The 25,886-nt window shown below is 44.9% G+C and overlaps 1 protein-coding gene and 1 long non-coding RNA gene across 2 annotated transcripts in view; one reads left to right on the top strand and one right to left on the bottom strand.

Annotated features, from left to right (window-relative positions):
* The window catches only part of LOC138664259 (cytochrome P450 2G1-like), a 357,037-nt gene that overhangs the window by 57,725 nt on the left and 273,426 nt on the right, over window positions 1–25,886 (top strand). Inside the window, exon 4 of the mRNA XM_069750800.1 lies at window positions 16,071–16,231. Within this exon, the coding sequence (XP_069606901.1) occupies window positions 16,071–16,231 (161 nt within the window). The remainder of the gene's footprint in view (window positions 1–16,070; window positions 16,232–25,886) is intronic.
* LOC138664260 (uncharacterized) overlaps window positions 1–25,886 on the bottom strand; it is a 268,604-nt gene that overhangs the window by 22,715 nt on the left and 220,003 nt on the right. The gene's annotated exons all lie outside the window — the stretch shown is intronic.

Raw genomic sequence — 25,886 nt, 5'->3', positions numbered from 1 at the left:
TAGTGTACTTCAAGCACTCACAGAACTCCTCTCTGTATGAGCCGGAATTCTAAAGGCACTAGCGCCTGTCCTGAATTCAACCACACAAACTCCTCTCCAGAGAAGCCGGAATTCTAAAGGCACTGAGCTTGCCCTGAGCACATGGGCGCACCAAAGATCCTTTTATAGTTTCTGTCAATCTGACAGGACCTTGCTTACCGACCAATCTGGAGCCGGACCAAGACCTGAACATGTGACGAGCTACCACCAATGAGAAGTCGACTTAGTCTTAGGAGTGACTGCTTGCCGCTGAGTATTGCCAGTTACTATAGCTGAACCTGGAGAGGCAGCAGTAAATGATAGCACAGCCTGAGTCTGAGCAAGATGCTGAGACCGACGTCTTTGCTCAGCAGCATTCACTGCGGTTGAGACTGAATGGGGGACTGCAAAAGAAGACAAGGCTTGGGATCTATCCTGTGCAGAGGGAGAATCCCGGCACCTAACAAACTGCTTTATGATGATTCACCTTCATACAGATTTCCGGTTAAATTGTCTTGTGAGTAACAGGTCCAGACAAGAAAAGGTGATCCATCCACTGTTTCCATATCGAAGGGCATGGATTTAGTCTTACTTGCAATGTTATTGTCAAGAGTGAATTGTAAGTCCATGAAATTCTCTTCTGCTCCAGAATCTAACATGGAAGAGCATTGTATTTTTTGGCTTCCAATTGTGACCTGTATGAGAATGACAAAATGAGATGATGGTGACTGTTCTTTGCCTTTATCTTCCATTATGGACTAGATGGTCTGCAGAACTGGGCCTGACCATTCAAAAAGGTCTAAATCGCTTTCAGTACTGGCATTTGTGAAGGCTATGGTCCTTTTATTAGGACAGTTGATGACAAAATGTCCAGTGCCCCCACAATAGAGACATAGATTCTCAGTACACCACCTCTCCTTCTCTACTGCAGAGAGAAGTTTACAGATTACATCGATTTGTAAAGATTCAGGGGAACAGTTTCCTTTTCCTGTTGGTTTTTTAATGCTGATTGAGTAAAGGAGTAGTTAGAGGTGTTTCCAAACACTCGCAGCCTTTCCTTTCTTCGTTCACTGAGTCTCTAATCAATTCGGATGCATAGCTGAATAAAGTCCTTCAAATTATCAGGGGTCTCAACCCTTGCAAGTTCACCTTTGATTAGCTCTGATAATAATCAGCAAAATTGACTCCTTTCGGCAGCCAAATTCCATGTCATGTCTGCCAGCCAGCGGCGGAATTCGGAGGTATAGTCAGCTATGGCCTGCTCTCCTCACACCCACCTCATCTTAGGGTTATTATACCCGGTTCTCTCCCCCTTTGATGGGGAACTTGCTCTTTTGAGCCCTGCACTAGAGTGCCTTTGTGTGCTTCCACTGGCTACCCTGTTCTTTTAGTGACCTCAGGAATAGGGAATCTTGGACTTTGACTCGGCTATATGCAATTGATCAGGTTGTATATATCTGATAATATATATATATATATATATATATATATATATATATATATATATATATAGGGTGGAGCGCGGTAATTTGCTTTTTTGCACTGCATGCTGTGGCGGCACTGTCGGTCGAAGAGAGGGGAGAGTGGGTGTGGCTTACAGTGGCTGATGGGAGATTTGTATTCCTCTGCCTTTCAGTTGCCATCATGCAGTGGACACGTGAGGAGAGGTCATTTTGTGTTGAAGCGTATTTTTCAAATGCCCACTCGATCATTGCAGTGCAGCGTGCTTTTCATTTACAATTCGCTGTTCCTCCACGCGGACGTGTTCCTGGACGGCAATCAATTGTAAATTGGGTGAATGCATTCAGAACAGCAGGGAATGTGTCATGTGTACAAAGGGGACCTGAGAGAAGGATTACAACACCACAAAACATCGAGAGAGTTAGAGCAGCAGTACTGCAATCTCCGAAACGCTCTGCTCGGAAGCAATCATTTGCTCTTGGCATTTCAAGACGTTCTCTCCACCGGATTCTTCATGATGAACTGAATTTTCACCCGTATGAAATGTGCGTGGTCCAACATTTGTCAGCATGGGACTATTTGACACGGCGGACCTCTTGTGAAGACATGTTAGCAACGATACCCCGATATCCCAACAGGATGGTGCCACTGCACACACAGCGAGGGTTACCATGAATTGTTTGAGGCAAATGTTTCCTGGACGGCTTATCTCTTTGAGGGGAGATGTGAACTGGCCAGCACGCTCACCAGATTTAGCCCCATGCGATTTTTTCCTTTGGGGTTACCTGAAGTCTAAGGTGTATATCAACCGTCCCAACACCTTGGAAGACCTAAGGAACAATATTGAAGCTGAAATTGGCAGAATACCAGTGGACATGCTTGTTAGAGTTCATGAAAACTTCAGAAAACGTATGCAGCAGTGTGTGGATAACGAAGGTCGACATTTGCCAGATACACTATTTAAAACCATGTAATTTAAAAATTCCATTACTGTTCAGTATAATTAAAATATAAAATAAATTTTTCTAATGATCATAATTTTTTTATTTCATTCCCAAATCAGCAAATTACCGCGCTCCACCTTCTCCTTCACCTCCTCCTCCTCCTTCATCCATCCCAAAGGACTTCTATCTATTGAGTTTGTGTTGTTCCAGTTACCGGGGACATTACATATTCATGGGTTTAGGATACACAGATTGTCTGTTTGATCAAGCATAGATAATGCTCAGGGCTGGCATCTTGGTGCACACAGGATTCAGTATGCAATTCTATGTTCTATGTTATTTGTGATGTTCACGTTGCAATAATAGGGGGCTCTTGTTTGGGGGTGTGATTCATGTATTGATTTTTGTATTGTGTTTTAAGTGTTTTTATATACATTATATAAAATGTATATAAACAAACTGCTTTATGATGATTCACCTCCATACAGATTTCCGGTTAAATTGTCTTGTGAGTAACAGGTCCAGACAAGAAAAGGTGATCCATCCACTGTTTCCATATCGATGGGCATGGATTTAGTCTTACTTGCAATGTTATTGTCAAGAGTGAATTGTAAGTCCATGAAATTCTCATCTGCTCCAGAATCTAACATGGAAGATCATTGTATTTTTTGGCTTCCAATTGTGACCTGTATGAGAATGACAAAATGAGATGATGGTGACTGTTCTTTGCCTTTATCTTCCATTATGGACTAGATGGTCTGCAGAACTGGGTCTGACCATTCAAAAAGGTCTAAATCGCTTTCAGTACTGGCATTTGTGAAGGCTATGGTCCTTTTATTAGGACAGTTGATGACAAAATGTCCAGTGCCCCCACAATAGAGACATAGATTCTCAGTACGCCACCTCTCCTTCTCTACTGCAGAGAGAAGTTTACAGATTACATCGATTTGTAAAGATTCTGGGGAACAGTTTCCTTTTCCTGTTGTATTTTTAATGCTGATTGAGTAAAGGAGTAGTTAGAGGTGTGTCCAAACACTCGCAGCCTTTCCTTTCTTCGTTCACTGAGTCTCTAATCAATTCGGATGCATAGCTGAATAAAGTCCTCCAAATTATCAGGGGTCTTAATCCTAACCCTTGCAAGTTCATCTTTGATTAGCTCTGATAATAATCAGCAAAATTGACTCCTTTGGGCAGCCAAATTCCATGTCGTGTCGGCCAGCCAGCGGCGGAATTCGGAGGTATAGTCAGCTATGGCCTGCTCTCCTCACACCCCCTTCATCTTAGGGTTATTATACCCGGTTCTCTTCCCATTTGATGGGGAACTTGGTCTTTTGAGCTCTGCACTATAGTGCCTTTGTGTGCTTCCACTGGCTACTCTGTTCTTTTAGTCACCTCAGGAATAGGGAATATTGGACTTTGACTCGGCTATATGCAATTAATCAGGTTGTATATATAGGATATTATATATATATATATTGGTTTGGGTCCTCCTTCATCCATCCCAAAGGACTTCTATCTATTGAGTTTGTGTTGTTCCAGTTACCAGGGACATTACATATTCATGGGTTTAGGATACACAGATTGTCTGTTTGCTCAAGCATAGATAATGCTCAGGGCTGGCATCTTGGTGCACACAGGATTCAGTATGCAATTCTATGTTCTATGTTATTTGTGATGTTCACGTTGCAATAATAGGGGGCTCTTGTTTGGGGGTGTGATTCATGTATTGATTTTTGTATTGTGTTTTAAGTGTTTTTATATACATTATGAGGTGTTAATAACGGTTTTTTGATACATCTTATATAGGTTGTGGCTGTGCATACCGTCATTAGTCTAACCTTTTTCTTGTTGTTCCATATAGTCAGCTAGAGAGCGCAGCCCTTGATGTAGATAATGCAAATTGATTTCAGCTGTAGCACAACAATTTGGGTCATCAAACACTTGGTCCATAGAAGTGATGAAAGAGACTAAGTAATTTAGGATGTCAGAGTTCTTCTCCACATAAGGTGAGGCCCATGCAAGAGCCTCATCAGTCAGGAGATTAATGATAAACAGAACCCTTTTCCTTCCACTGGTAAACGGAGAAGGATGCATCTGGAAATAGATACTGCAGTGATTTAGGAATCCATGGTAGTGATAATGATCCCCACTGAACTTTGCGGGCAGGGCACGCGTGATTTGATTCCGGGCCAGAGTTGTACAATTCCAGAAGTTGCCTCTGTAACTCAATAATTTCCTTTTGCTTACCCAACACCTGTGGCTGCAACTTAGAAAAATTTTCTTGGTAGGTGGTACCAAAATTCTAAAGTTCAGCAACTTGGTGCCTCAGTTGGGCTGCAACGGACTCTATTTTGTGCGTGTGATCTTTCTGTTACGGACTGACCTGGTTGGAGTAGTGATATTGCAACCACTATTGGCAGCACCAGGCAGGTAGCGCAGTCTGTAATAGCCAAGGAGTCGTTACACAGGAACAACAATGTAGTTTGAAGGAATAACCAGGAATTGTAGTCGAGGAAGTCAAGGGTCTTTTACCAGAAGCAGCAGTGTCGTTTGAAGGAATAAGCAGGAGTCATAGTCAAGGAAGCCAGGGGTCGTTTGCCAAGAGCAACAGTGTCATTTGAAGGAATATGTAATAATTATAGGGGATAACTCAGGAGACTCTTTGCATGGAACAAGACTACAGGACACAGTTTTATAAGTGGTAAAGTCTATATTATCACACGGTGATTCAAACAGGTGCAGAGAGAAACTCAAGTCCACAACACTTGGTGTCAATATTAAACGCAGCTTAACAGTCTATAGGGAACTTCAGAGGAAAATGCAAACACGCAGAAAGTCTATGAAGCACAGTTATACTTGAGGATACTTGACACGAATAAGTCCTTGTTTAGTCCAAACACAGATAGCTATGCTTATAAGGCAGTTCAAATAATATCTTAGCTCAACCAGGGAGGCCTGGGCAATAGTCTCAGTTTTTTTCAGAGCAGAAACAGCTTACATGTTCAACAAATGCAGATGGAGAAAACACAAGCAGCAGAGGAAGGAGGATTACTGGAATTTGGTGTATGCCGCAGGAACTCAGAGCAGAGTAGCAGGATCTCCACGCAGGTTCACAGGAGCAGGTATATAGCCAGGGAGTCACCAAGGTCAGGAGCTGGATGCAAGGCAAAATACTCTAGCACAGACTGAAGGCTGGGGTGGAATTTTATAGTAGGAAGACAGTGCACAAGAGACCAAAGATGCCATCTTGGAAAAGGGCAGTAATGCACAAAAGGTAATAAAAAATGTTCAGAGTCCTGACAGAATAGCAGGTCGAAGGAAGCTTGACTAAGGGCAGGTAGCTCAATAATCACACAAGGAACTGAGAGCGAGGCCAGGTTTAAATAGAATCAGAATGAGCCAATCAGGAACTCAGGGTGGTAACCAACAGGAAACTCAAGCAGGAGACATCAGCAACAATATAGGTTCAAGTATTTGGATAAGCACAGAACTGTCCAGTCAGCTGAGTAGCTCAGAACGAAGAGTTGCCGACTGGTGCACAGGAGCTGCTAGGTTTGAATCCTGACACAGAATCTCATTTATAGACACCTGAGCAAGATTCTTGGCATTTAGAAATGCAGGTAATGCGATGAAATGAACCATTTTATTGAACCTATCTACAACCACTGAAACCACAGTCTTGCCTGTAGATACCGGTAGTTTGTCCATGGTCTACTAGGAATAGGTAGTGGAAGAAGGGTACCAGAGGGACGGATATGTGATAATTTAGATTGTACATAGACACTACAAGCAGCTACTTGTTCAGCCACATCACAATGCAACCACGGCCACCAAAAACGACGAGAAAGGAGATACGCGGTTGCCTTACCACCTGGATGTCCAGCAAGCAAAGAGTTGTGATGCTCCCCAATTACTTTGCAGTGCAGATTTGTTGGTACAAATAACCTTCCTGGAAGGCCGGAGGCTGGGGTGTCCCCCAGAGCTTGCAACACCTCACCCTCCAGCTCAGGGTGCAGTGCTGAAATGACTACCCCTTCTGCAAAATCGGGACAGGATCTTCATTGTCACCACCACCAGGGAAGCATCAGGACAAAACATCAGCCTTGACATTTTTTACCTCTGGATGGAAAGTGACCACAAAATTGTACCTATTGAAAAACAGGGACCATCTAGCTTGCCTAGGGTTGAGTCGTTTAGCCAATTGAAAATATGACAAGTTTTTATGGTCAGTGATAACAGTAAAAGAATGGAAAGCCCCCTCCAACCAATGTCACCATTTTTCAAATGCTAATTTAAATTGCCAAAAGCTCCCAACTACTAACATCATAATTTCTCTCTTCCAAAGAAAGATTTTTAGAAAAGAAGGTGCATGGACACCATTTACCAGAGGATGGACCTTGAGACAACACAGCCCCAATCCCCACCTCCGACGCATCAACCTCCACAAAAAAGGGCTGGGAAACATCGGAATGACTAAGTATAGGAGCTTTAAGGGAGGAAAAAGCCGCAGGGCATTGTCCGACCATTTGGAAAAGTGTCCTTCCTTGTCATGTCAGTAAGGAGTTTCACAATTACTGAATAATTCCGGATGAATTTCGGTAAAAATTACTAAAGTCCAAAAAACATTGTAGGGCCTTCAAGTTCTCAAGACAGTCCCAATCAAGGACAGCATAGATCTCCAGATCCATCAGAAAACCAGATGATGACAACAGGTACCCAAAAAACTGCACCTCTGGGATGGTGAAAACACATTAGTTTGGCATATAATTTGTTATCTCTTAATATTTGTAGCACCTGTTTAACATGCCCCCGATGTGTCTTCAAATCAGGAGAGTAAACCAAAATATCATCTAGATAGACCACCACAAACCTACCCACTAAATGATGGAAAGTATCATTGATGAAATGCTGAAATACCGCAGGTACATTGGTCAGACTGAAAGGCATGCCCAGACTCTCGAAATTTTTGTAATATTATTAATATTTTTTCTGCACCTTGCAACTTCCCTGTTACACAGACTCAAATAAAATGAGCTTTTCTTGCATCACCTGTGTGTGGTGAATTTTAACTGCACAGACTCTCAAAATGAACCTCAGGGGTATTGAACGCCGTCTTCCATTCATCCCCTTCTCTGATTCTAGCCAGGTTTAAGGCCCCCTTAAATCCAACTTGGAGAACACCTTAGCTCCCACAACCTTGCTGAACAGATCAGGAATCATAGGAAGAGGAGGATATGGATCTCGGATGGTAATTTGATTTCATTCCTGGAAATCTAAAAAGGGAAGTAGAACGCCATCATTTTTCTTCACCAAGAAGAATCCTGCCTCCAGGAGTGAAGATGAGTTTCTGATGTATCCCTTCTCCAGAGCTTCTGCAATGAAATCCTTCATGGCTTATCTCTCAGGACCAGAAAGATTATACAGTCTGGACTTTGGTAGTTTAGCTCTGGGGGTCAGATTAATAGGACAGTCATATTCAGGATGAGGAGGCAAATGTTGACATCCCCTCTTAGAGAACATTCTCAAACCTGCCAAAAATACAGGTAAGGTTTTTGTAGAGACTGTAGAAAGGGAAATATTTAAACAGTTCTCATGTCAGTAATCCCCACACTCAATGATCTCCCTGGTTTGCCAAACTACAAACAGATAATGTTTCACCAATCAGGGAAGACCCAATACAATTGAAGTGGGAAGACAGTCCAAGACATAGCAAAGAATTATTTCTCAATAAACTGACTCACACTCAGTATTACATTCTGTACAACTTGAGTAAGAACTTTCTGTGAAAATGGCGCTGAGCCGATAGCGAAGATGAGAATGGACTTAGCAAAAGCACTGCAAACCAGCCCTTGAGTTCTGGCAAACTCGGCATCATCCATGCTTACTCCAGCTGCACTGTCAACAAACATAGAAATCTCCTTGGTTTTGCTCTCCAACACCACCTCTGCTGTCAGGACAAATCGGTAACTGCAAGTTGATGATAGATGCCCCCCTTGCTTATTCATTCCACTCTAGTACCAAGGGTTAAACAAGTCTCCCTTTGTTCAGGCATCAAAGGACAGGCCCCAATAAAATGTTCCTTTTTTTCCAGAAAAAAAACCCACTTTTTTTGCGAAACGCCCAGAAAATACACGATGCAGAGGTGCCCCCTAACTGCATGGGTTCCTCCACCCTCTCCCATATGGGTTCACAGCTAGACTGCTCCCCTGGCAAAGGGGAAATGCTACAAAAAAGAGGCTCCAGAAAAGGTGGTCTTACCCTCCTATCCCGAAAGCATCTGTCAACCTGTTTAGCCAACGACATAGCAACCTCCAAGGAATCAGGGGTTTCATATACCACCAAAGCATCTTTAAACCTTTCAGTGAGACCCTGAATAAATTGGATTCAGAGAATTGGGTCATTCCACTTAGTATCAGTTTCCCACCTGCAGAATTCTGTCTATACATCTCCACTGACCAATTTAACTTCTGAAGTGGACGCAACCTGGACTCAGCCAAGGCGACTCCGTCAGGGTCATCATAGATAAGGGCTTCAGACCCAAAAATTCCCTTCACAGACTGGAGACAAACCGAATCCTGCTACAAAGAGAAAGCCCAGGACTGCGTATCTCCCTGTAGTAAAGAGATCACAATAACAACTCGTTGCTCTTCATTTCCAGAGGAGTGAGGATGAAGTTTAAAATAAAGTTTGCAGGCTTCCTTAAACACCAAATTGTCTCTTCCTCTGGAAAAAATGTCTGGGAGGGCAACCTTCGGTTCAGGTTGGACCTGTCTACCTACAGAGACCCCAACATCAGAGACCTACAGCCGCTGTAGCTGCTGAACCACATATTGGAGGTCATTCACCTCCAGAGACAGACAGCGTAGTCGCTCTTATCAGCCCTGCAATTGGATCCATACCAAGGGAGAGAAGGAAAAAAAAAACACACAAAAAAAACACAAATAAAGCCACGTGTAAGTTTTTTTTTTTCCCTTAAGTATGCACAGCTGATGATAATGTCACGCACAGTGTAGGAAAGATTAAGTGCAACAGGAAGAGATGAGGGGAAAGGAGCCCAACAATAGGGAAGGGGAGTGGGGACCCCTAAAGTCACCCTGTCTGCCGTAAACATCTCTATAGGTTCTGCACCTATCGCCGAGCAGGAACCTAATCCCTACTTGACACTGGCAATAAGCCCTGCTTATGGAATAACCGGTTTAGCACTAGTCAATCCCCACTACAACTAAAGACAGCTGGGATAGACAAACAAGGGGAAAATTTATCTTGCGTAGACTCAGAGAAGTAGCACAAATGTCCTCCAGCAGCACCCAAGAGGAAGATAGCCGACTGCTATAGTTCCAAGCCGTAACATGGGAAAATGGAAAGATCACTGGTGATTCCCAGAAGCAGACAGGAAGTCTACAGACACCCAGGTCCAGGTGTGTCAATTAGAGCCAGGGGGGTTACCAATGGGTCTAAGAGTCAGATGGACTAGGAAGACATCTGCAAAGCCAACCACAGAGAGCTTCTGCAGCCAGATGCTGTGCGACTGTGCCAGAGCAGCAGAAACCTCCCAGGTGACCTCATGTTGGAGACTTCACAGCCTAAGGAATTCATCTAGGGGTTTAGCGAGTAGTTTTAACCCATAGGTGCCTCACAGAATTCACAGACATTTTAGTGGTAAAACTGTAATTTTTGGATGTGCTGCAAATTTGTCAGACACACAAGAGTTAATAGGTGAAACTGGACAGCATATTTTATTGCACAATGTCTCACAAATGAGGTGATGCTCCACATGTCATAAATTACTGTTAGGTGACACGTCAGGGCTGAAAAGGAAGGAGCACTAATTGGCTTTTGGAACACAGATTTTGCAAGAATAGTTTGCGAGCAACGTTTGCGGAGCCCCGAAGGTTCCGCAACAGCAGAAAAACCCTAATAGCGACGTCATTGTAGAAACTGCACCTCTCAATGGAGAGAGAGAGAGACAATCTCCAGAATGGAAAATGTAGCTACGGGGCATGCTCAGTGTAAAAAAAGTAATCAGTAGCCGGATTCACTCATTTCACCTCATGCTTCATCTGTTTATCGCCGGAACCATGGCTGTGCGTTTTTTTCGTCGGACAGAAAAAACGTTCCTCTGTATGTTTCCTCTGGCAGCCGGAAAACTAATTTTCTATGGATCCGCCAAAAAACGGATGAAATGCTAGGCCATCAGGCGCTAATACAAGTCTATGAGAAAAAATGGATCCAGTGGAAAAAAAACGGATCCGATTTTTTCAATATTCGCCAGATTGTGCCTGACCACAAAAACCTGATGTGTGAAAGTAGCCTAATTAAACTAAGTATGCAGTGACTATTCTGTAAGGCTACTTTCACACTGGCGTTTTTTTTAATACGTCGCAATGCGTCGTTTAGGGGAAAAAACGCATCCTGCAAAGTTGTTTGCAGGATGCGTTTTTGCCCCATAGAGTTACATTACCGACGCATTGCGACGTATTGACACACGTCGCAACCGTCTTGCGATGGTTGCGCCGTGTTGTGGCGGACCGCCGGGAGCAAAAACCATTACATGTAACGTTTTTTGCAGCTGATGGACCGCTTTTTCCGACCGGAACTCCGCCCCCACCTCCCCGCACCTCACAATGGGGCAGCGGATGTGCTGGAGAAATGCATCCGCTGCACCCGTTGTGCAGCACATCCAACGCTAGCATCGGAATCTCGGCCCGACGCAATGCGATGGGCCGAATCCGACGCTAGTGTGAAAGTAGCCTAAGGCTGGTTTCAGACTTGCATTCCTGTGCGCTACGGATGGCAGCATACTTCATCCTTGCTTCCTCAGTGAAGCTCCACCCAGGCTCCGCCTACTGCCGGCTGCGTCCTGCATTTCCCTGCGTGCCTATGCTTAACATTGGGTACGCAGTGACATGCGTTGTATGCGGATGTGTCCGCATGCGGCGATTTGATGTGTGCGGCGCCCGCGGGAATTGCTACCACAGGGCGGCGCTATCCTCTTATTCCTCAGTGACGTTAAAAAAAATTTAGATCGCAGGCTAATTTGTTGCGTGATGCGATAATACAGCGTGCTATACAGCTGAGACACTGAGCTGCACATGCTTGTGCAACTCAGTGACTCGTAGTGGCATGATAAAGTTGAGCAGAATTCTTATCCAATGTATTCTTTCCACCTCACAGACTCCACCGTGAGCTTGAGAATGTTCTCACGCTCGTGGTGCCATCAGAAATGTCATCGGAGTTCACAGTCAATGACCTCAGTTAATCTCAATGACATCAGAGTGAGCATGGCTAGAACTTTACCCATGGCGCTCGCACTGATGTGTTTGAGGTGAAAGGAGTTCATTAACTGTGAACTCCAATGAACTTTCTGATTGCACCGCGAGCGTGAAAACTTTCTCACACTCACAGTGACATCATTGAGATGAAAGGAGTTTTTTGGATATGAACTCTGCTCAACTTTGTCACGTCACTGTAAGTCACTTAGTTGCAGTGTCTCTGCTGGCTGTAAGGCTGTATGGTCACATCATGTAACAATTCAGCCTGCCATCTAGATGTAGCAGAGCTAGACAAATGGTTATTATCTTCATGCTGGGGACAGGTAAGAATGATGTTGTTTTATTATTATCACTATTTTTTACAGAGGACATAGTGTTCAATGGATTGGGCAAGTGGAAAGAGTGAGGCTAAGCACCAGAATTAGCACATTTTATGAATGCTCTTTTTCTGGGGTGCCTGGAAGCTGATGTTTTTGTGTTAAAAAAAAAAATCAATCATCATGCAAATGCTATTATGCAGGCGCCGGTGCCATTTTAATGGAGACTAATTTTTTTTCTTCTAGCAAAATTGCGCCGGTGCCTGCACAGTTGCATCTATCAGAATGCGATATATACTACTGTGCAGGCACTGCCGCCGGCGTCATTTTCACAAATGAACGTATGCATATTATCCAGTGTATCATGCTACAGCAGCACAGGCACAGCCGCCGACACCTGCGTGATGAATGTTATTTTTTTTTTTACACACAATATTCTATGCAGTGTGTAAAACAGGGAGCAGATCACTGAGGTATCAGTGACCTGTCATAAGCCATGCAGATGCATATGTAAGCAAAGTACCACATGAAGACCCCCCCCCCCCCCCACAGGCCAGCCCGGAGCATGAGAATCTCATTAATTGAAAACTGCTAATGAAGATTAAACAACAACCACAAGCCAGATTTCATCAACCAAGGTATCATTTTAATCAGTATAATGGAGCCAACCTGACGGTGCCAGTACTTTACTGAACACAATACTGCTGACAGATTTGCTTTAACTATAGGGACCTTATGTCTTTCTTGGGGTCTCCCATTTTAATAATCAGGAAAGGCTTATTATACAGCGGTGACCTGATATTAATAACCTGGGAAATTCCATGTGTATTACCCCTTTCCCAGGCAAACATCGGCCTTCCACTATTCGCTTATCCTTTGCTACTTAATAAAATTTTGGGGGATCCCACACCATTTTTTTTAAAGAAAATTATTTATTTATTAGTAAATTACATGCACCGTAAGCTACTCATGTGAAGCACTGATTATAGATGTCAAACACATATTTGCCAAATATATTCAATTCTAAGACGAGTTTTTTTCTTCTGAAAACGCCTCCCTCAGCTTATACTCGAGTCATTATCCCAGAAGATGGAGGGGAAGTAGTGTTTTGTTTTTTATGCTTTTCTTGATGGGAACCATGCATAGTAAGATATGGATGAGGGTGCCATGCATATCAGGATAGGGATGAGGGTGCCATGCATACAAGGATAGGGATGGGGAACCATGCATACCAGGATGGGGATGAGAAATAATGCATACCAGGATAGGGATGAGGAGGCTATGCACACCATGAAAGGGATGAGGGGGCTGTTCATACCAAGGATGGGGATGAGGGGATAATGCATACCCGGCTTATATTCAAGTCAAGTTTTCCCAGTTTTTTGTGGCAAAATTAGGTGTCTCGGCCTATACTTGGGTCTATATATACATATATATATATATATATTTATTATTATTATTATTTATTATAGCGCCATTTATTCCATGGCGCTTTACATGTGAGGAGGGGTATACATAATAAAAACAGGTACAATAATCTTGAACAATACAAGTCACAACTGGTACAGGACGAGAGAGGACCCTGCCCGCGAGGGCTTACAATCTAATATATATACATATACATATACACACACACACATGGTCAAAATTGTTGGTACTCCTCGCTTAACGACAGAAAAACCCACAATAGTCACAGAAATAACTTGAATCTGACAAAAGTAATAATAAATAAAAAATCTATGAAAATGAAGAAATGACAGTCAGACATTGCTTTTCAATCATGCTTCAAAGAATCATAGAAAGGGATGTAGTAGGTAAAAGGAGCTAATATAAACAATTTACTAGACACACATCAGAAATAAAAAGGTAGAGGTATGTATATGGATCTTGAGAATTGGAGGATGCTAGACTCAGTAGTCTGACTGGAGCACCTTGGGCCCACCAGAAAAAAATCTTTCTTGGGGCCCACTATGTTGCTACGTAGAAATAAATACCATCAACTGAGTGGTAAAACACGCTAATAGCAAGGTAGTACACGTCTTAATTATGTAGCAAGGGTTGGGGTAGCCCCCTCATAGAATATAATGTAGCCCCCTCATAGAATATAATGCAACCCTCATATACTATAATATCCTCTCCACCACCTCCATAATTGTTCTCCCCCTCCACCCCACCCCATTGTCCTCATCACCATCTCCATCATTGCCTTCACACCCACTACCATCATTGCCCTTTCCACCACCTCTATGATTGTTTTCTCCCCCACCATCCACATCATTGCCCATTCCACCACCTCCAACATTGCATTCTCCTCTACCACCCCATCATTGCCTTCTCCCCCACCACCTCTATCATTGCCTATTCCACCACCATCATTGTCTTCTCCCCACTACCCCCATAATTGCTTTCTCCCCCACCACTCCCATCATTGCTCTCTCCATCTCCTTCATCAATACCTTCTCCCCCACCACCCCATCATTGCCTTCTCCCCCACCACCTCTATCATTGCATTCTCCCCCACCACCCCATCATTGCCTATTCCACCACCATCGTTGCCTCCTCCCCCACCACCTCCATTGTCCTTTCCATCATCCATATCATTGCCCTCTCCCCCACCTACACACACCTCTCTGCATGTTCACCTGCAGACACACACCATGTTGCCCTCAGTGTTAGCCGCCTGCAGGGGCCCCCCTCCACCTTCGAGCCTGCGGCTAAGATTGCCAGCTATTACAGTGAAATTAATATTACCCCTCTACATGCCCATGGGGGCATGGGGAAGAGTGAATATTAATTTTTCTTTAGCAAAGGGGACAGACTTGTGCCTCCTGTCTCCTGCTGCAGCTCTGCTGGCACCAGGTGGGCCCCCCTGACTCATGGGCCCCATAGCAGCTGCATGGTGTGCCACTATAAGTGATATGTCACTGGCTGGAGACCCCTGGAGCAGTGGGGGTCCTAGGTAGCTGCCGGCCCTGTTTGCCAGCAGGTGTCAGTGCCTGGGCCAACCATAGAATCCTCCAGTTCTCCGGTGGGCCAGTCCGACCCTGGATGAGAGAGATGGATGATTAGATCAGAAGATGGTGATGGGAAAATGGATGAATAAAGTCCATGAGATTACATTCTGGTATATTTCTATTGTACACTTAGTAAGTTGAACTTCAAGCATCTACACGCATAGACCTTGTTAACGTTGTTTTGGCGGTGACTGAACCGACTGACATAGGGCTATTAGGTGGAAAGATGGGTTTATTGCTGAAACAAGTTCTTGTGGTTTTACAAAAACGATAAATTTCAGGTCTCAGGTCTTTCAGATCAGGTCTCTACAAACATAAATTGTATGTTACTTGTGAGGTTATTTTTGATGCAGATCTTTGCTTCACTCCATATCCAATCACTCTCGCACCTCTCACACCTACTTGCACCTCAAAATATTTTCAGAGCCTGCTCGTCTTATAAAGAAACAGAAACAACTCTTATTGAATCTCTAATTGCTTCTCTTAATTACAGCAACTTATTGTTAATCGAACTTCACCCCGCTAATTTTCCTCTCTCCCCATAATTCCTGAATGCAGAGCTCAAGCTCATATTTCTGTCCAATCGCTACACAGTTGTCTCCACCCAGTGCCAGTAACTACATTTTTTTTCATCCTGTTCAGGAGACAATATAAACTCTTCATGACACCAACAAAACTCTTCATACAAGCACTCCATTATTTTTGTTTATAACCCTACTTGTCCACTCAGCAGTGATGCAGTACCCTAAATCTTCTCCTTAAGCTTTACAACTGTTTTCAGAGTGCTGCCTCACTCTACATCTCCTCTTTTACCTCTTTATCACTCATCCTTTATTGCGTTGTCCTCTGCCTTCTACTAATGGTCTTAGGCTAACACCCACTAATAACTGAACGTCCCGCACCACTCTCCAAGACTTTGCCTGTGCTGTCCTAGTTCTCTGGAAAGTGCTACCTCAGACAATTAAGTTAATTCCTAACATCCACAGTTCTAAGTGTGCTCTAAAAACTCATATTTTTTTATTTCTCTTTACCAATTGTTTCCAGGTGAAGCTTTCAACCCTCATGCAGTTCTTGGATGTGCAGTGAACAACATTATAAACTTGGTTGTGTTTGGCAGAAGATGGGACTATGATGACAAAACATTTCTGAAGCTACTGAACATCACAAATAACCTGTTTAACTTCATCCGAGCTCCACTAGGAGTGGTCAGTGACTAATTTAATTTGTATTGAAGCACAACCACAATTCCCAAAAATTTGGGAAGCTGTGTAAAATGTAACGAAAACAAGAATGCAATGGTTTGGAAATCTCTCATGTATATTTTCTTCACAGCAGAACACAGATCATCAGATGAACATCAGACATTGCTCCATTTCATTTGGAAAAATTAACTCATTTAGAACTTGATGGCAGCAAAACATCTCAAAAAAGTTGTGCCCGGGCCGTGTCCACTGTTTATTAGCATCTTCTCTTCTTTTTATAATAGTTTTTTAAATGCTTGGGAAGTGAAGAGACCAATTGCTGGAGTTTTGGGAGAGGAATGTTGCACCTTTCTAGCCTGTTGTACGATTCTCGCTCCTCCACAGTCCAAGGTTTTCTTTGCTAATTTTTCATTTCATATCCTCCAATTTTTTTCTATTAGTGAACTGCAGACAGCCTGTTCATCACCAAAACTCTTCTTCTGCAAAAGCATGTTGTTGTTATGGATGTGGTGTCGTATGTGCTTTTGCACTGTCTTACTAAAATATACAAGGCCTTCCCTGAAAATTAACATTTTCTGGAACATATGTTGTTCTAAAACCTTCATACAATGCCCAGCGTTGATAGTGCCTTGCAAGATGTGTAAGCTGACTATGCCATAAGAATACCATCAGAGATGTGGGAAATGTGTACTGATAAGCTGTATGGTCCCTCTCTTTCTGAACCTGCATGACATAATGTACAAGTTTTCCATAAAGGATTTCACAATTTGAGGTAGAATGGAACTTTTGTGGTCAGATTAATCAGTCTGTTTTAAATTAGCCATGATTTCTGCATTTTGTTGATATAAGGCTTCTTCTTTACATGATTGAGCTTTCACTTTTTCACTTGCATTTACGGATTGCGCAGTGAACTGTGTTCACAGACAATGATTTCTGGAAATATTCTTGAGCCAAGGCAGTCACATGAACAACTGCCTGTTTATAATGCAGGGTTGCTTGAGGGCCCATAGATCACAAGCATCCAATATTGACCTTAGGCCTTGTCTTTTGTGCACATGGTTCTCTGAATCTCTTGATGATGGTATATACTGTAAATGGTGAGTTATTGAACATCTTTTCAATTTTATGTTGGGGAAAACATTTCTGAATTTGCCAAACAATTTATAGACTCAGTTGTTCACAGAATGAAGAACTTCTGAACATCTTTGGTTCTGTGAAACTTTGCCTAATTTGATCTTTTTATACACATGTGAATTAGTTAAAAATTGACCCTCCATTAGTAGCACTTACTTTTCCATGCTTTTAATCCTTTTCCAATATTTTTGAGATGTGTTGCTGCAATCAATTTTTAAATTAGTTTTTTTTTATTTCAAACTAAATGAAAAAATACCTAGCTTTCAATTTCTTATCTTGGCTCTGTCCTCTGCTGTGAATATAATATGGCTATAAGAAATAACCAAATCATTGCATACTTTACATTTTACACAGTGTCCCAATTTTCTTGAATTTTGGGTGTAGAAATCAAATGTAGCATCTTTTCTTTTAAGCTGTTTTAGCTATGTACTGAGATGAGGCACGTAACCTATGTACAAGGATGTCTTTACTGCTTCTTCTAGGCAAAACTAGGTTAATGCTAGAAAGTAGACTATTTTAAAGTATACCTAGAGTGGTGAGTCGGTGGTCATCAAAAAAATAACTTGAGGATAGTTACCCAACCTAATTGCTAGGACACATGTACATCTCGAGTGCCCTCACTTATTAGAGCCAGACTTTTGGTTATACCTTAACCCCTTTACCCCCAATTTTTACAATTCTGACCACTGTCCCTTTATGAGGTTATAACTCTGGAACACTTCAACAAATCCTGATAATTCTGACACTGTTTTCTCGTGACATATTGTGCTTCATGATAGTGGTAAAATTTCTTTGATATTACCTGCGTTTATTTGTGAAAAAAATGGAAATTTGGTGAAAATTTTGAAAATTTTGCAATTTTCCAACTTTGAATTTTTATGCCCTTTACTCACAGAGATATATCACACAAAATACTTAATAAGTAACATATCCCACATGTCCACTTTACATCAGCACAATTTTGGAACCCAAATTTTTTTTGTTAGGGAGTTGCAAGGGTTAAAAGTTGTCCAGCAATTTCTCATTTTTACAACACCATTTTTTTTTAGGGACCACATCACATTTGAAGTCACTTTGAGGGGTCTATACGACTGAAAATACCCAAGTGTGACACCATTCTAAAAACTGCACCCCTCAAGGTGCTCAAAACCACATTCAAGAAGTTTTTTTCAGATGTTTCACAGGAATTTTTGGAATGTTTAACAAAAAATGAGCGTTTAACTTTTCTTCACAAAAAGTTTACTTCAGCTCCAATTTGTTTTATTTTACCAAGGGTAACAGGAGAGATTGGACCCCAAAAGTTGTTGTGCAATTTGTCGCGTTTGGAGAGCCCCTGATGTGCCTAAACATTGAACCCCCCCCCACAAGTGACACCATTTTGGAAAGTAGACCCCCTAAGGAACTTATCTAGATGTGTGGTGAGTAGTGTTGAGCATTCCTATACCGCAAGTATCGGGTATCGGACGATATTTGCGGTATCGGAATTCCGATACCGAGTTCCGATACTTTCAGTATATCGGATACCGGAATCGGAAATTCCCATAATTCAAAGAGCCTGAAATCAGCCAATTAGGAATGATTAGAAGTGTTGGCACATCCTGTTCTGCATGGTAGGCATGTAACTACTGGCATGGCTGTGATTGGCTGCTGAAATGATGTCATTATGCACTATAAAAGTCGCCGCCGCCATTTTTGGTTCACTCTGGTGTGAATTCAGTTAGGGACAGGACGCTGTGTTCTGACTGAGGGTCAGTTTAGAGATAGCGATATGCTTCATTGTGCTTTACCCAGGCTAATTTAGCAACCGCTGTGTGAGAACCTTGGTTTTGCCTTGCAGCGCTGTTCACAGCTGTCTGCAAGGTCTGTGTGTGAGTGCAGCTCACGCTGTTGTCTGTTCTACAGCCACCGCTGGTTGTAGTCAGGTCAATGTGCGTCACTGCCTCATACTGTTCAATTGTCCTTTTTTGTATTAGTGCTGCGTGCAGCACATTTTTCCAGTTTTTCTCCTATTAGTGGGTTTTCATCCGTCTCCTGCTAGATTGTGGAAAAACACTATATAGGATTACATAGAGGAGCTTTTTTTGGCCTTGCAGCACCGTTCACGGCTGTCTGCACGGTCTGTGTGTGAGTGCAGCTCACTCTGTAGTCTGTTCTGCCGCCACAGCCGATTGTAGTCAGCTCAGGGTGCGTCACTGTCTCATACTGTTACATTGTCCTTTTTTCGATTAGTGCTGCCTGCTGCACCTTTTTTCAAATTTAGCCTATTAGTAGGTTTCCATCCGTATCCTGCTAGATTGTGGAAAAACACTACATAGGAGTACATAGAAGAGCTTTTTTGGGGCTTGCAGCGCCGTTCACGGCTGTTTGCACGGTCTGTGTGTGAGTGCAGCTCACTCTGTAGTCTGTTCTGAAAAAAAAAAAAGATAATAAAGTTCACCAAACTCTCCACTATAATATGAGCTAATGTGGCATACACAACTGTAAAGTCTAGTCCACACTTTAGAAAATTAGTGTTTCTTATACCTGTTAGGAGCTGTTCAGGAATAAGCACACTAAGCCCTTAGTACTTTTCTGCCTATCTTTCTCAGTCTACCAAGATGAAGAAGGCAGGGAGTAAGGCACGTGGTCATGGGCATGGAGCAGGAAGAGGACGTGGGGATTCTGTGCCTGCTGCGGGCACCGGTGACTTATCATCCCCCAGTTTCAGCAGGGAACAGTCCTTCATGTAGGAGATTGCCGTACCCCGCTGTGGCGGGAAGAACAAATTGAAGCCGTTGTCAGATGAATGGCAGCTAATGCGTCGACTTCAATTAGTGCCACATCCTCTCAGGCACAGAGCACTGGAGAGCACCCATCTGTCTCTTCACCACCTGCCAAATTGCCCAGGCAGTCAGAGAGCCCAGACAGGAGCCATCTCTACTTCTGTTCTCTGAATCTCTTGGCTTGGAAAGAGGGGGCCAGCCAAGCAGCATTCCAGAAATGGAAGAAGAGGCAGTATGCAGTGATGCCCAACAGCTTTGTCTCTCTGAATCTTAAGAGGCGGGTGGGCCAGTGTCTACGGTCAGCACACCTCAGTACGCATCTGATGATGAGACTCAGGTGCCACATTCTGGTGCGTACTGTGCTGCCGAGACTACCCAGGAGAAGCAGTTGGTGGAAGAGGGTAGTGTAGATGATGAGGTCCTTGACCCATCATGGCGTGAGGTACAGAAAGGTGGTGGGAGCAGCTCAGAGGAAGAGATTCCCCGAACGGCCCAAAGAGGGAGAGGGAGGGGGAAGACTGCGTTGCCTGTAGCCTCTACTTCGGCACCCATTAGGAGCATGCCTCTTCCAAAAGCCAAAACGGGCGCTCCCAAGACTTGCAGTGCCTGGTCCTTTTTTGACACAGTTGCAGATGACATTTGCTTTGTCAACTGCAAGCTGTGCCATCAGAAAGTCAAAAGAGGGAAAAGTGTCAGCAACCTCAATACCATAAATATGTAGAAGCACGTGGTGGAGTTACAAAAACACACTGAAGACCTGGGCCAACCAACAGCTGCACCTACCACCTCTTCAGCTCGTGTTGTAGCCTCTTCCTCCAGCTCACACACAGCTGGTTCGGCTTCCTCACAGGATCGCCATGCAAGAACCACTGGCACTGTTGTACAGAGACCCAGTGTAATTCCACCTACAGCAACACGTTCCCAGTCATCCTCACACTCCCAGCCCAGTCTACAGCCATCGGTAGCACAGGCATGGGAGAAAAGGCGGCCATTCTCGGCAAAACACCCCCGAGCACAGGCTCTGAATGCTGGCATTGCAAAACTACTGTCCCTTGAAATGCTGTCATTCAGGCTGCTGGAGACTGACAACTTCCGTAACTTGATGGCATTGGCAGTCCCACAATACAACATGCCCAGCCGCTTTTATTTCAGCAGGCAAGCCGTCCCTGCCCTGCAAAAGCACGTGGAGGGAAACATTAAACATGCGCTACTAAACGCCATCAGTAGCAAGGTCCACCTCACCACCGATGCGTGGACCAGTCACCATGGACAGGGACGATACCTTTCCCTCACTGCCCATTGGGTAAATGTTGTGGAGCCAGGTACAGATCTTCAGAGTGGCTCTGCACGTGTTCTGCCAACTCCAAGGATTGCAGGAATCCAGTCTGTACACATTGCTTCCTCCTCATACTCCAGTTCCTCTGAATCATCGCTGCAGGAGCCGTCACGGTCTACCTCCACCTTGACCCGTGAACTCTTACCTGTTACGACTGATCTGAGCACAGCCATGGCCAAACGTCAACAGGCCTTACTGAAATTAATTTCTTTGGGGAGTCGAAGCCACACAGCACAGGATCTCTGGAATGCCATCAAGCAGGAGAGTGACGTGTGGTTTGTGCCAGCGAATCTCCAGCCAGGCATGGTAGTGTGTGACAATGGCCGAAATCTGGTGGCAGCTCTGGCCCTAGGCAACCTCACTCACATCCCATGTCTGGCACATGTGCTCAACTTGGTCGTGCAGAGTTTTTTGAGGGACTATCCGGCTCTTGATGCACTGTTGCACAAGGTCCGCCTAGAGTCTGCTCACTTGCGGCGTTCCAGCATGGCAAGATCGCGCCTTGCAGTGCCGATTCCGCCTTCCGGAACATCGCATCATATGTGACCTACCCACCAGGTGGAATTCAACGTTACATATGTTGGAGTGGTTGTGTGAGCAGCAGCCAGGAGTAATGGAGTACCAGCTGCATCAGGCACAAAGAAGTCGCCCTGCGCGCCGTTCAGACTTCACAACCACTAAGTGGGCCACTATGAAGGACATCTGCCAGGTTTTGCGTGCCTTCGATGATTCCATGCGGATGGCGAGTGCAGATGATGCACTAGTCAGCGTGACTGTCCCCCTTATCTGCCTGCTTGAAAGAACACTGCAAGCGCTAAGGGATGAGGTTATGGAAGAGGTGGACGATGAGGAGGTAGAAATGCCATCTGCTTCTGGAAAGTCTGTGCGACGTGGTTCCTCACAGGCAGGGGACACTTTGTGAGGAGGATGAGGAGGAGTCAATGGAGGAGGAAGATATCTTTACGGAGGAGAGAGTTACACAATGCTCCAGTAGTCAGTATGTAGAGCGAGGGTGGGGTGATGCAGAGCAGGCAGAGATCATGCCTCAAGCAGGGGACAGCGTTTCTTGGCCAGTTGGCAGTCTGCAGCACATGGTTGATTTTATGCTACAGTGCCTGAGAAACAAACGCTGCATTGCCCACATTCTCAATACGGCTGATTATTGGGTGTACACCCTCCTAGATCCGCGCTACCGGGACAACTTGCAAACCCTCATAACACCATTGAACCGGGAGCGTAAAAAGCGGGAGTTCCAAGACATTCCATCATCTTCTCCAGTCCAACTGAGAGCAGTGCTGCTAGTGCTTTACAAAGCAGCTCAGTGCGTCGACGCAGTGGAGGAATCTCAGCTGTGATGCAGTGACCCATGTAACAGGTATGGTCTCCCCAGTATGCACACAGAGGTGTATTGAGGCCATGAGAGTGAATGGCAGTTGCATGCATGGCTGTGGTCATAAGACAAAGTCCGGCATTGTGATGAATGGACGATATGTGTGTCGCAGAGGAGAAGACTCTGCGCTGCCAGCCTGAAGTGATGTGGTGTTCTGGGACCTATAGTCCCACAAGTATGATGCATGTGTATAATAGTCATGGGAAGTTTGGCAGGGCTAGTTATGTGAGATGGGCGGGACAAACTAGCCACACACCCACACTGCCACCCAGGGGAGTGGTTTAAGGGTATAAATGTGACCAGGGTGTGGGTCACATGGTCCTGTGTATGTGGCTGTGAGTTTCCTGTTTGAAGCCTGTGTTGGAAGACCTGGGAGGAGGCTTTCTGAAGAGCACATGGTGGGGCTTCAGACCTGGTGGCCTGGGTATTGGACGGTCCCAGCTGGGGATGGATGTCCTGAATAGTACCCGGACTGGCCACCTGTGTGATCCTGAGTAACCTGGGTGTTGGGAGGTCCTGGGAGTAGGGCCGGATCCCTGAACAGCATGAGGTGAGGACAGGTATCTGCAGAGCCAGTGCCAGCTACTGTGTGGGGAAGCTACAGTCCTTTGGTGGGTCTGGACTGACTAATGTGTGCTGACCAGGCAAGTTGATGATCCCCGTGAGGCAGCCTTCCCAAGAGAGAGGACTGACAAGGAGTCAGCAGGTGGGGCAGGAGCCCCCAGAAGGTACCATAGTCTGTTGGTGCTAATTGTGATATGAACTGTGTGGTAACCCACGGCAACTGGTCAAAAGGTGGACCAGCGTGTTTAGTTACCGCAGACTAAGGATCTGAGACTGGATGTGATGTCCTGGTCCAGGGTGTAAATGGACTGCTTTTGATATGGTTTATGACACCATAATAAACCAAATGGACTGTTTTGTTTGAAAAAATCGTGCCTGACTGCGTCAATCCCGTGCCAAGCGAATAATCCCCTACCCATTAGTAAGTGCAATCTTACATATGGCATTCGAATGCGGGCAATGTTCCAGGTGGCACGTTCAGAGTTAATTGCTGTGGCTCGGCGGGGCCACGAAGATTGCGTCTGGCTGTAACTCAGCGGGGTTACGAAGCTGACAAGCATCTTGCTGTGGATCGGCGGGTCCACGAAGGTGACAAGCAGCTTGCTGTGGATTGGCGGGTCCACGAAGTTTGCGGAGGAGCCATGCAGAGCCTTGTGGAGTATAGCTGCAGTTGCAGCAAGAGGTTCCGCAGCAGGCGGAGCTGCAGTGGCAGTGGATTGTGGTCGGTTGTATGTGACTGCAGCGGGAGCTGTGGCAGTACCAGCGGGAGCTGGTGAATTGACGTATTTAAAAAAAAAAAAGGAAAAAAAAATTTTTTTTTTCTCCTTCAGGTCGTGCAGACTCTTAAAGGGCCAGTACAAGCCCAGAGACTAAGTGGTGTACTGTGCGAACTGGGACCTGACTGCCATGGGGAAGTCCACGGGGTGTACCCCAGGGAAGGGGTTGTCCCTAAAAGTGGGCGGGGACCCAAACGGGGATGGTTGCCAAAATGGGGGTGGGGTCCCAAAAAGGGGCGGCAACCCGAACAGGGATAGTAGCCCAAAAAGGGGTGGAATCCCAAAAGGGGCTGTAACCCGGACAGGGGTGGTGTCAAAAAACGGAGCACTTGCCCAAAAGGGGGCGGAACCAAAAAAAAGGGTGGCGATCAGTGACGAGTCATGACTGTGTCCTTTTTGGCTGGATGGAGAGCGTGTGCGGGGGTTGTTAGACCCGGAGAGGGAAGCGTCTTTGCTGAGGACCCTTCCAGGAAGTTCTGTGTCACCTGGGACAAAGGCGAAAGTAAGTGGCATGGGTGGGGACACTAAAGGTCTTCAGGTAGCCACTCTCTACATTGTCGCAGCTGATGTTTCCGCGTACCATGAGGTGGCTGTAGTCCCAAACTTGCCGTGTCCTATGGTAATAGGACAAGATTTGGAAGCACTGTGGGACTGGTGGAAAAAGGGTAAAGTGTTTGTGAAAATTATGTGTATGGGAGGTAGTAATGTTGAGAATGCGCCCCCTAGAGTTGACAGACCTAAGCTGGGCATGACCAAAGAAAATTTTGAACGGGCCCAACTTAGTGACATGACGTTGGCAGAAACACCTCCCAACACTGATGGGTCAGGTATAAGGGTGACCAGAGGAAAAGGTGCGTCTGCCGAACTTACTAACCTGAAGTCACCTGAAGTGTGCGACAATTTGACTGGTAATGATCTGGTAGATAAGTATGTGGTGGTTAAACAGAGTGGAGCTGATACCCAGTTAGAGTGTGACTTGGGGGGTCGCCATACTGTGGGGTATGACACAGAATACCAGGGTGACTGTGACTCTGAGGAAGTAGGGGAGCACGGTAAAGAAGAGACCCAAAAGAAGGACAAATCCTTTGGTAGCCGGAGACGTAAAGGGAAAGAGGTGTTACCAGTTGCACCTTGGGAAGGTGGGGAGGAGGCCACCAAAGGAGTGGGGCCTGAAGTGGATACCAGGTTGAAGCAAGAGGAGCTTCGGAGAAAAGCTGCTGAGCGCCGTGTGGAGGCCTTAGAGAAAGAGGTGGTGGAGCTCAGAGATCGCCTGGCAGAAAGCCAGTCAATGAATAAAGCAGCCTGGGAGAAGATGGAGCAGCAGGTGTCTATCCTGGCCAAACATCTAAAAGCAGGTGACATTCAGAAGAAGTTAGCTCTGGAAGCGGAACAAGATGGGTGTCTGACAGCAGAAGAGAAGGAGACTTCATTGTTCAAGTGCATGATAGACGTACCTGAAGACCTGAGAGAGGCATGTGCCAGGGAGTCTATCCATGAAGGGTTTAAGAAAGCTGTGGGGGCCTGTAAGTTGAACTGGATCCCGTAAACAAGTCAGTTAGCGGTACTGTCCACAACTGATGTCACAGCGAAAATAGAATAGCCACCCTGAGTGACATGCACTTGAGATATGTGCGCACAAAGTGGATGGCCCAATTGAGGAATGAAGATGCTGCTAGGCGGCTGGAGCTTATGAGGA

This window comes from Ranitomeya imitator, chromosome 2, assembly GCF_032444005.1.
Source record: "Ranitomeya imitator isolate aRanImi1 chromosome 2, aRanImi1.pri, whole genome shotgun sequence".
NCBI lineage: Eukaryota > Metazoa > Chordata > Amphibia > Anura > Dendrobatidae > Ranitomeya > Ranitomeya imitator.
This window is presented reverse-complemented; position numbering and strand designations above follow the sequence as displayed.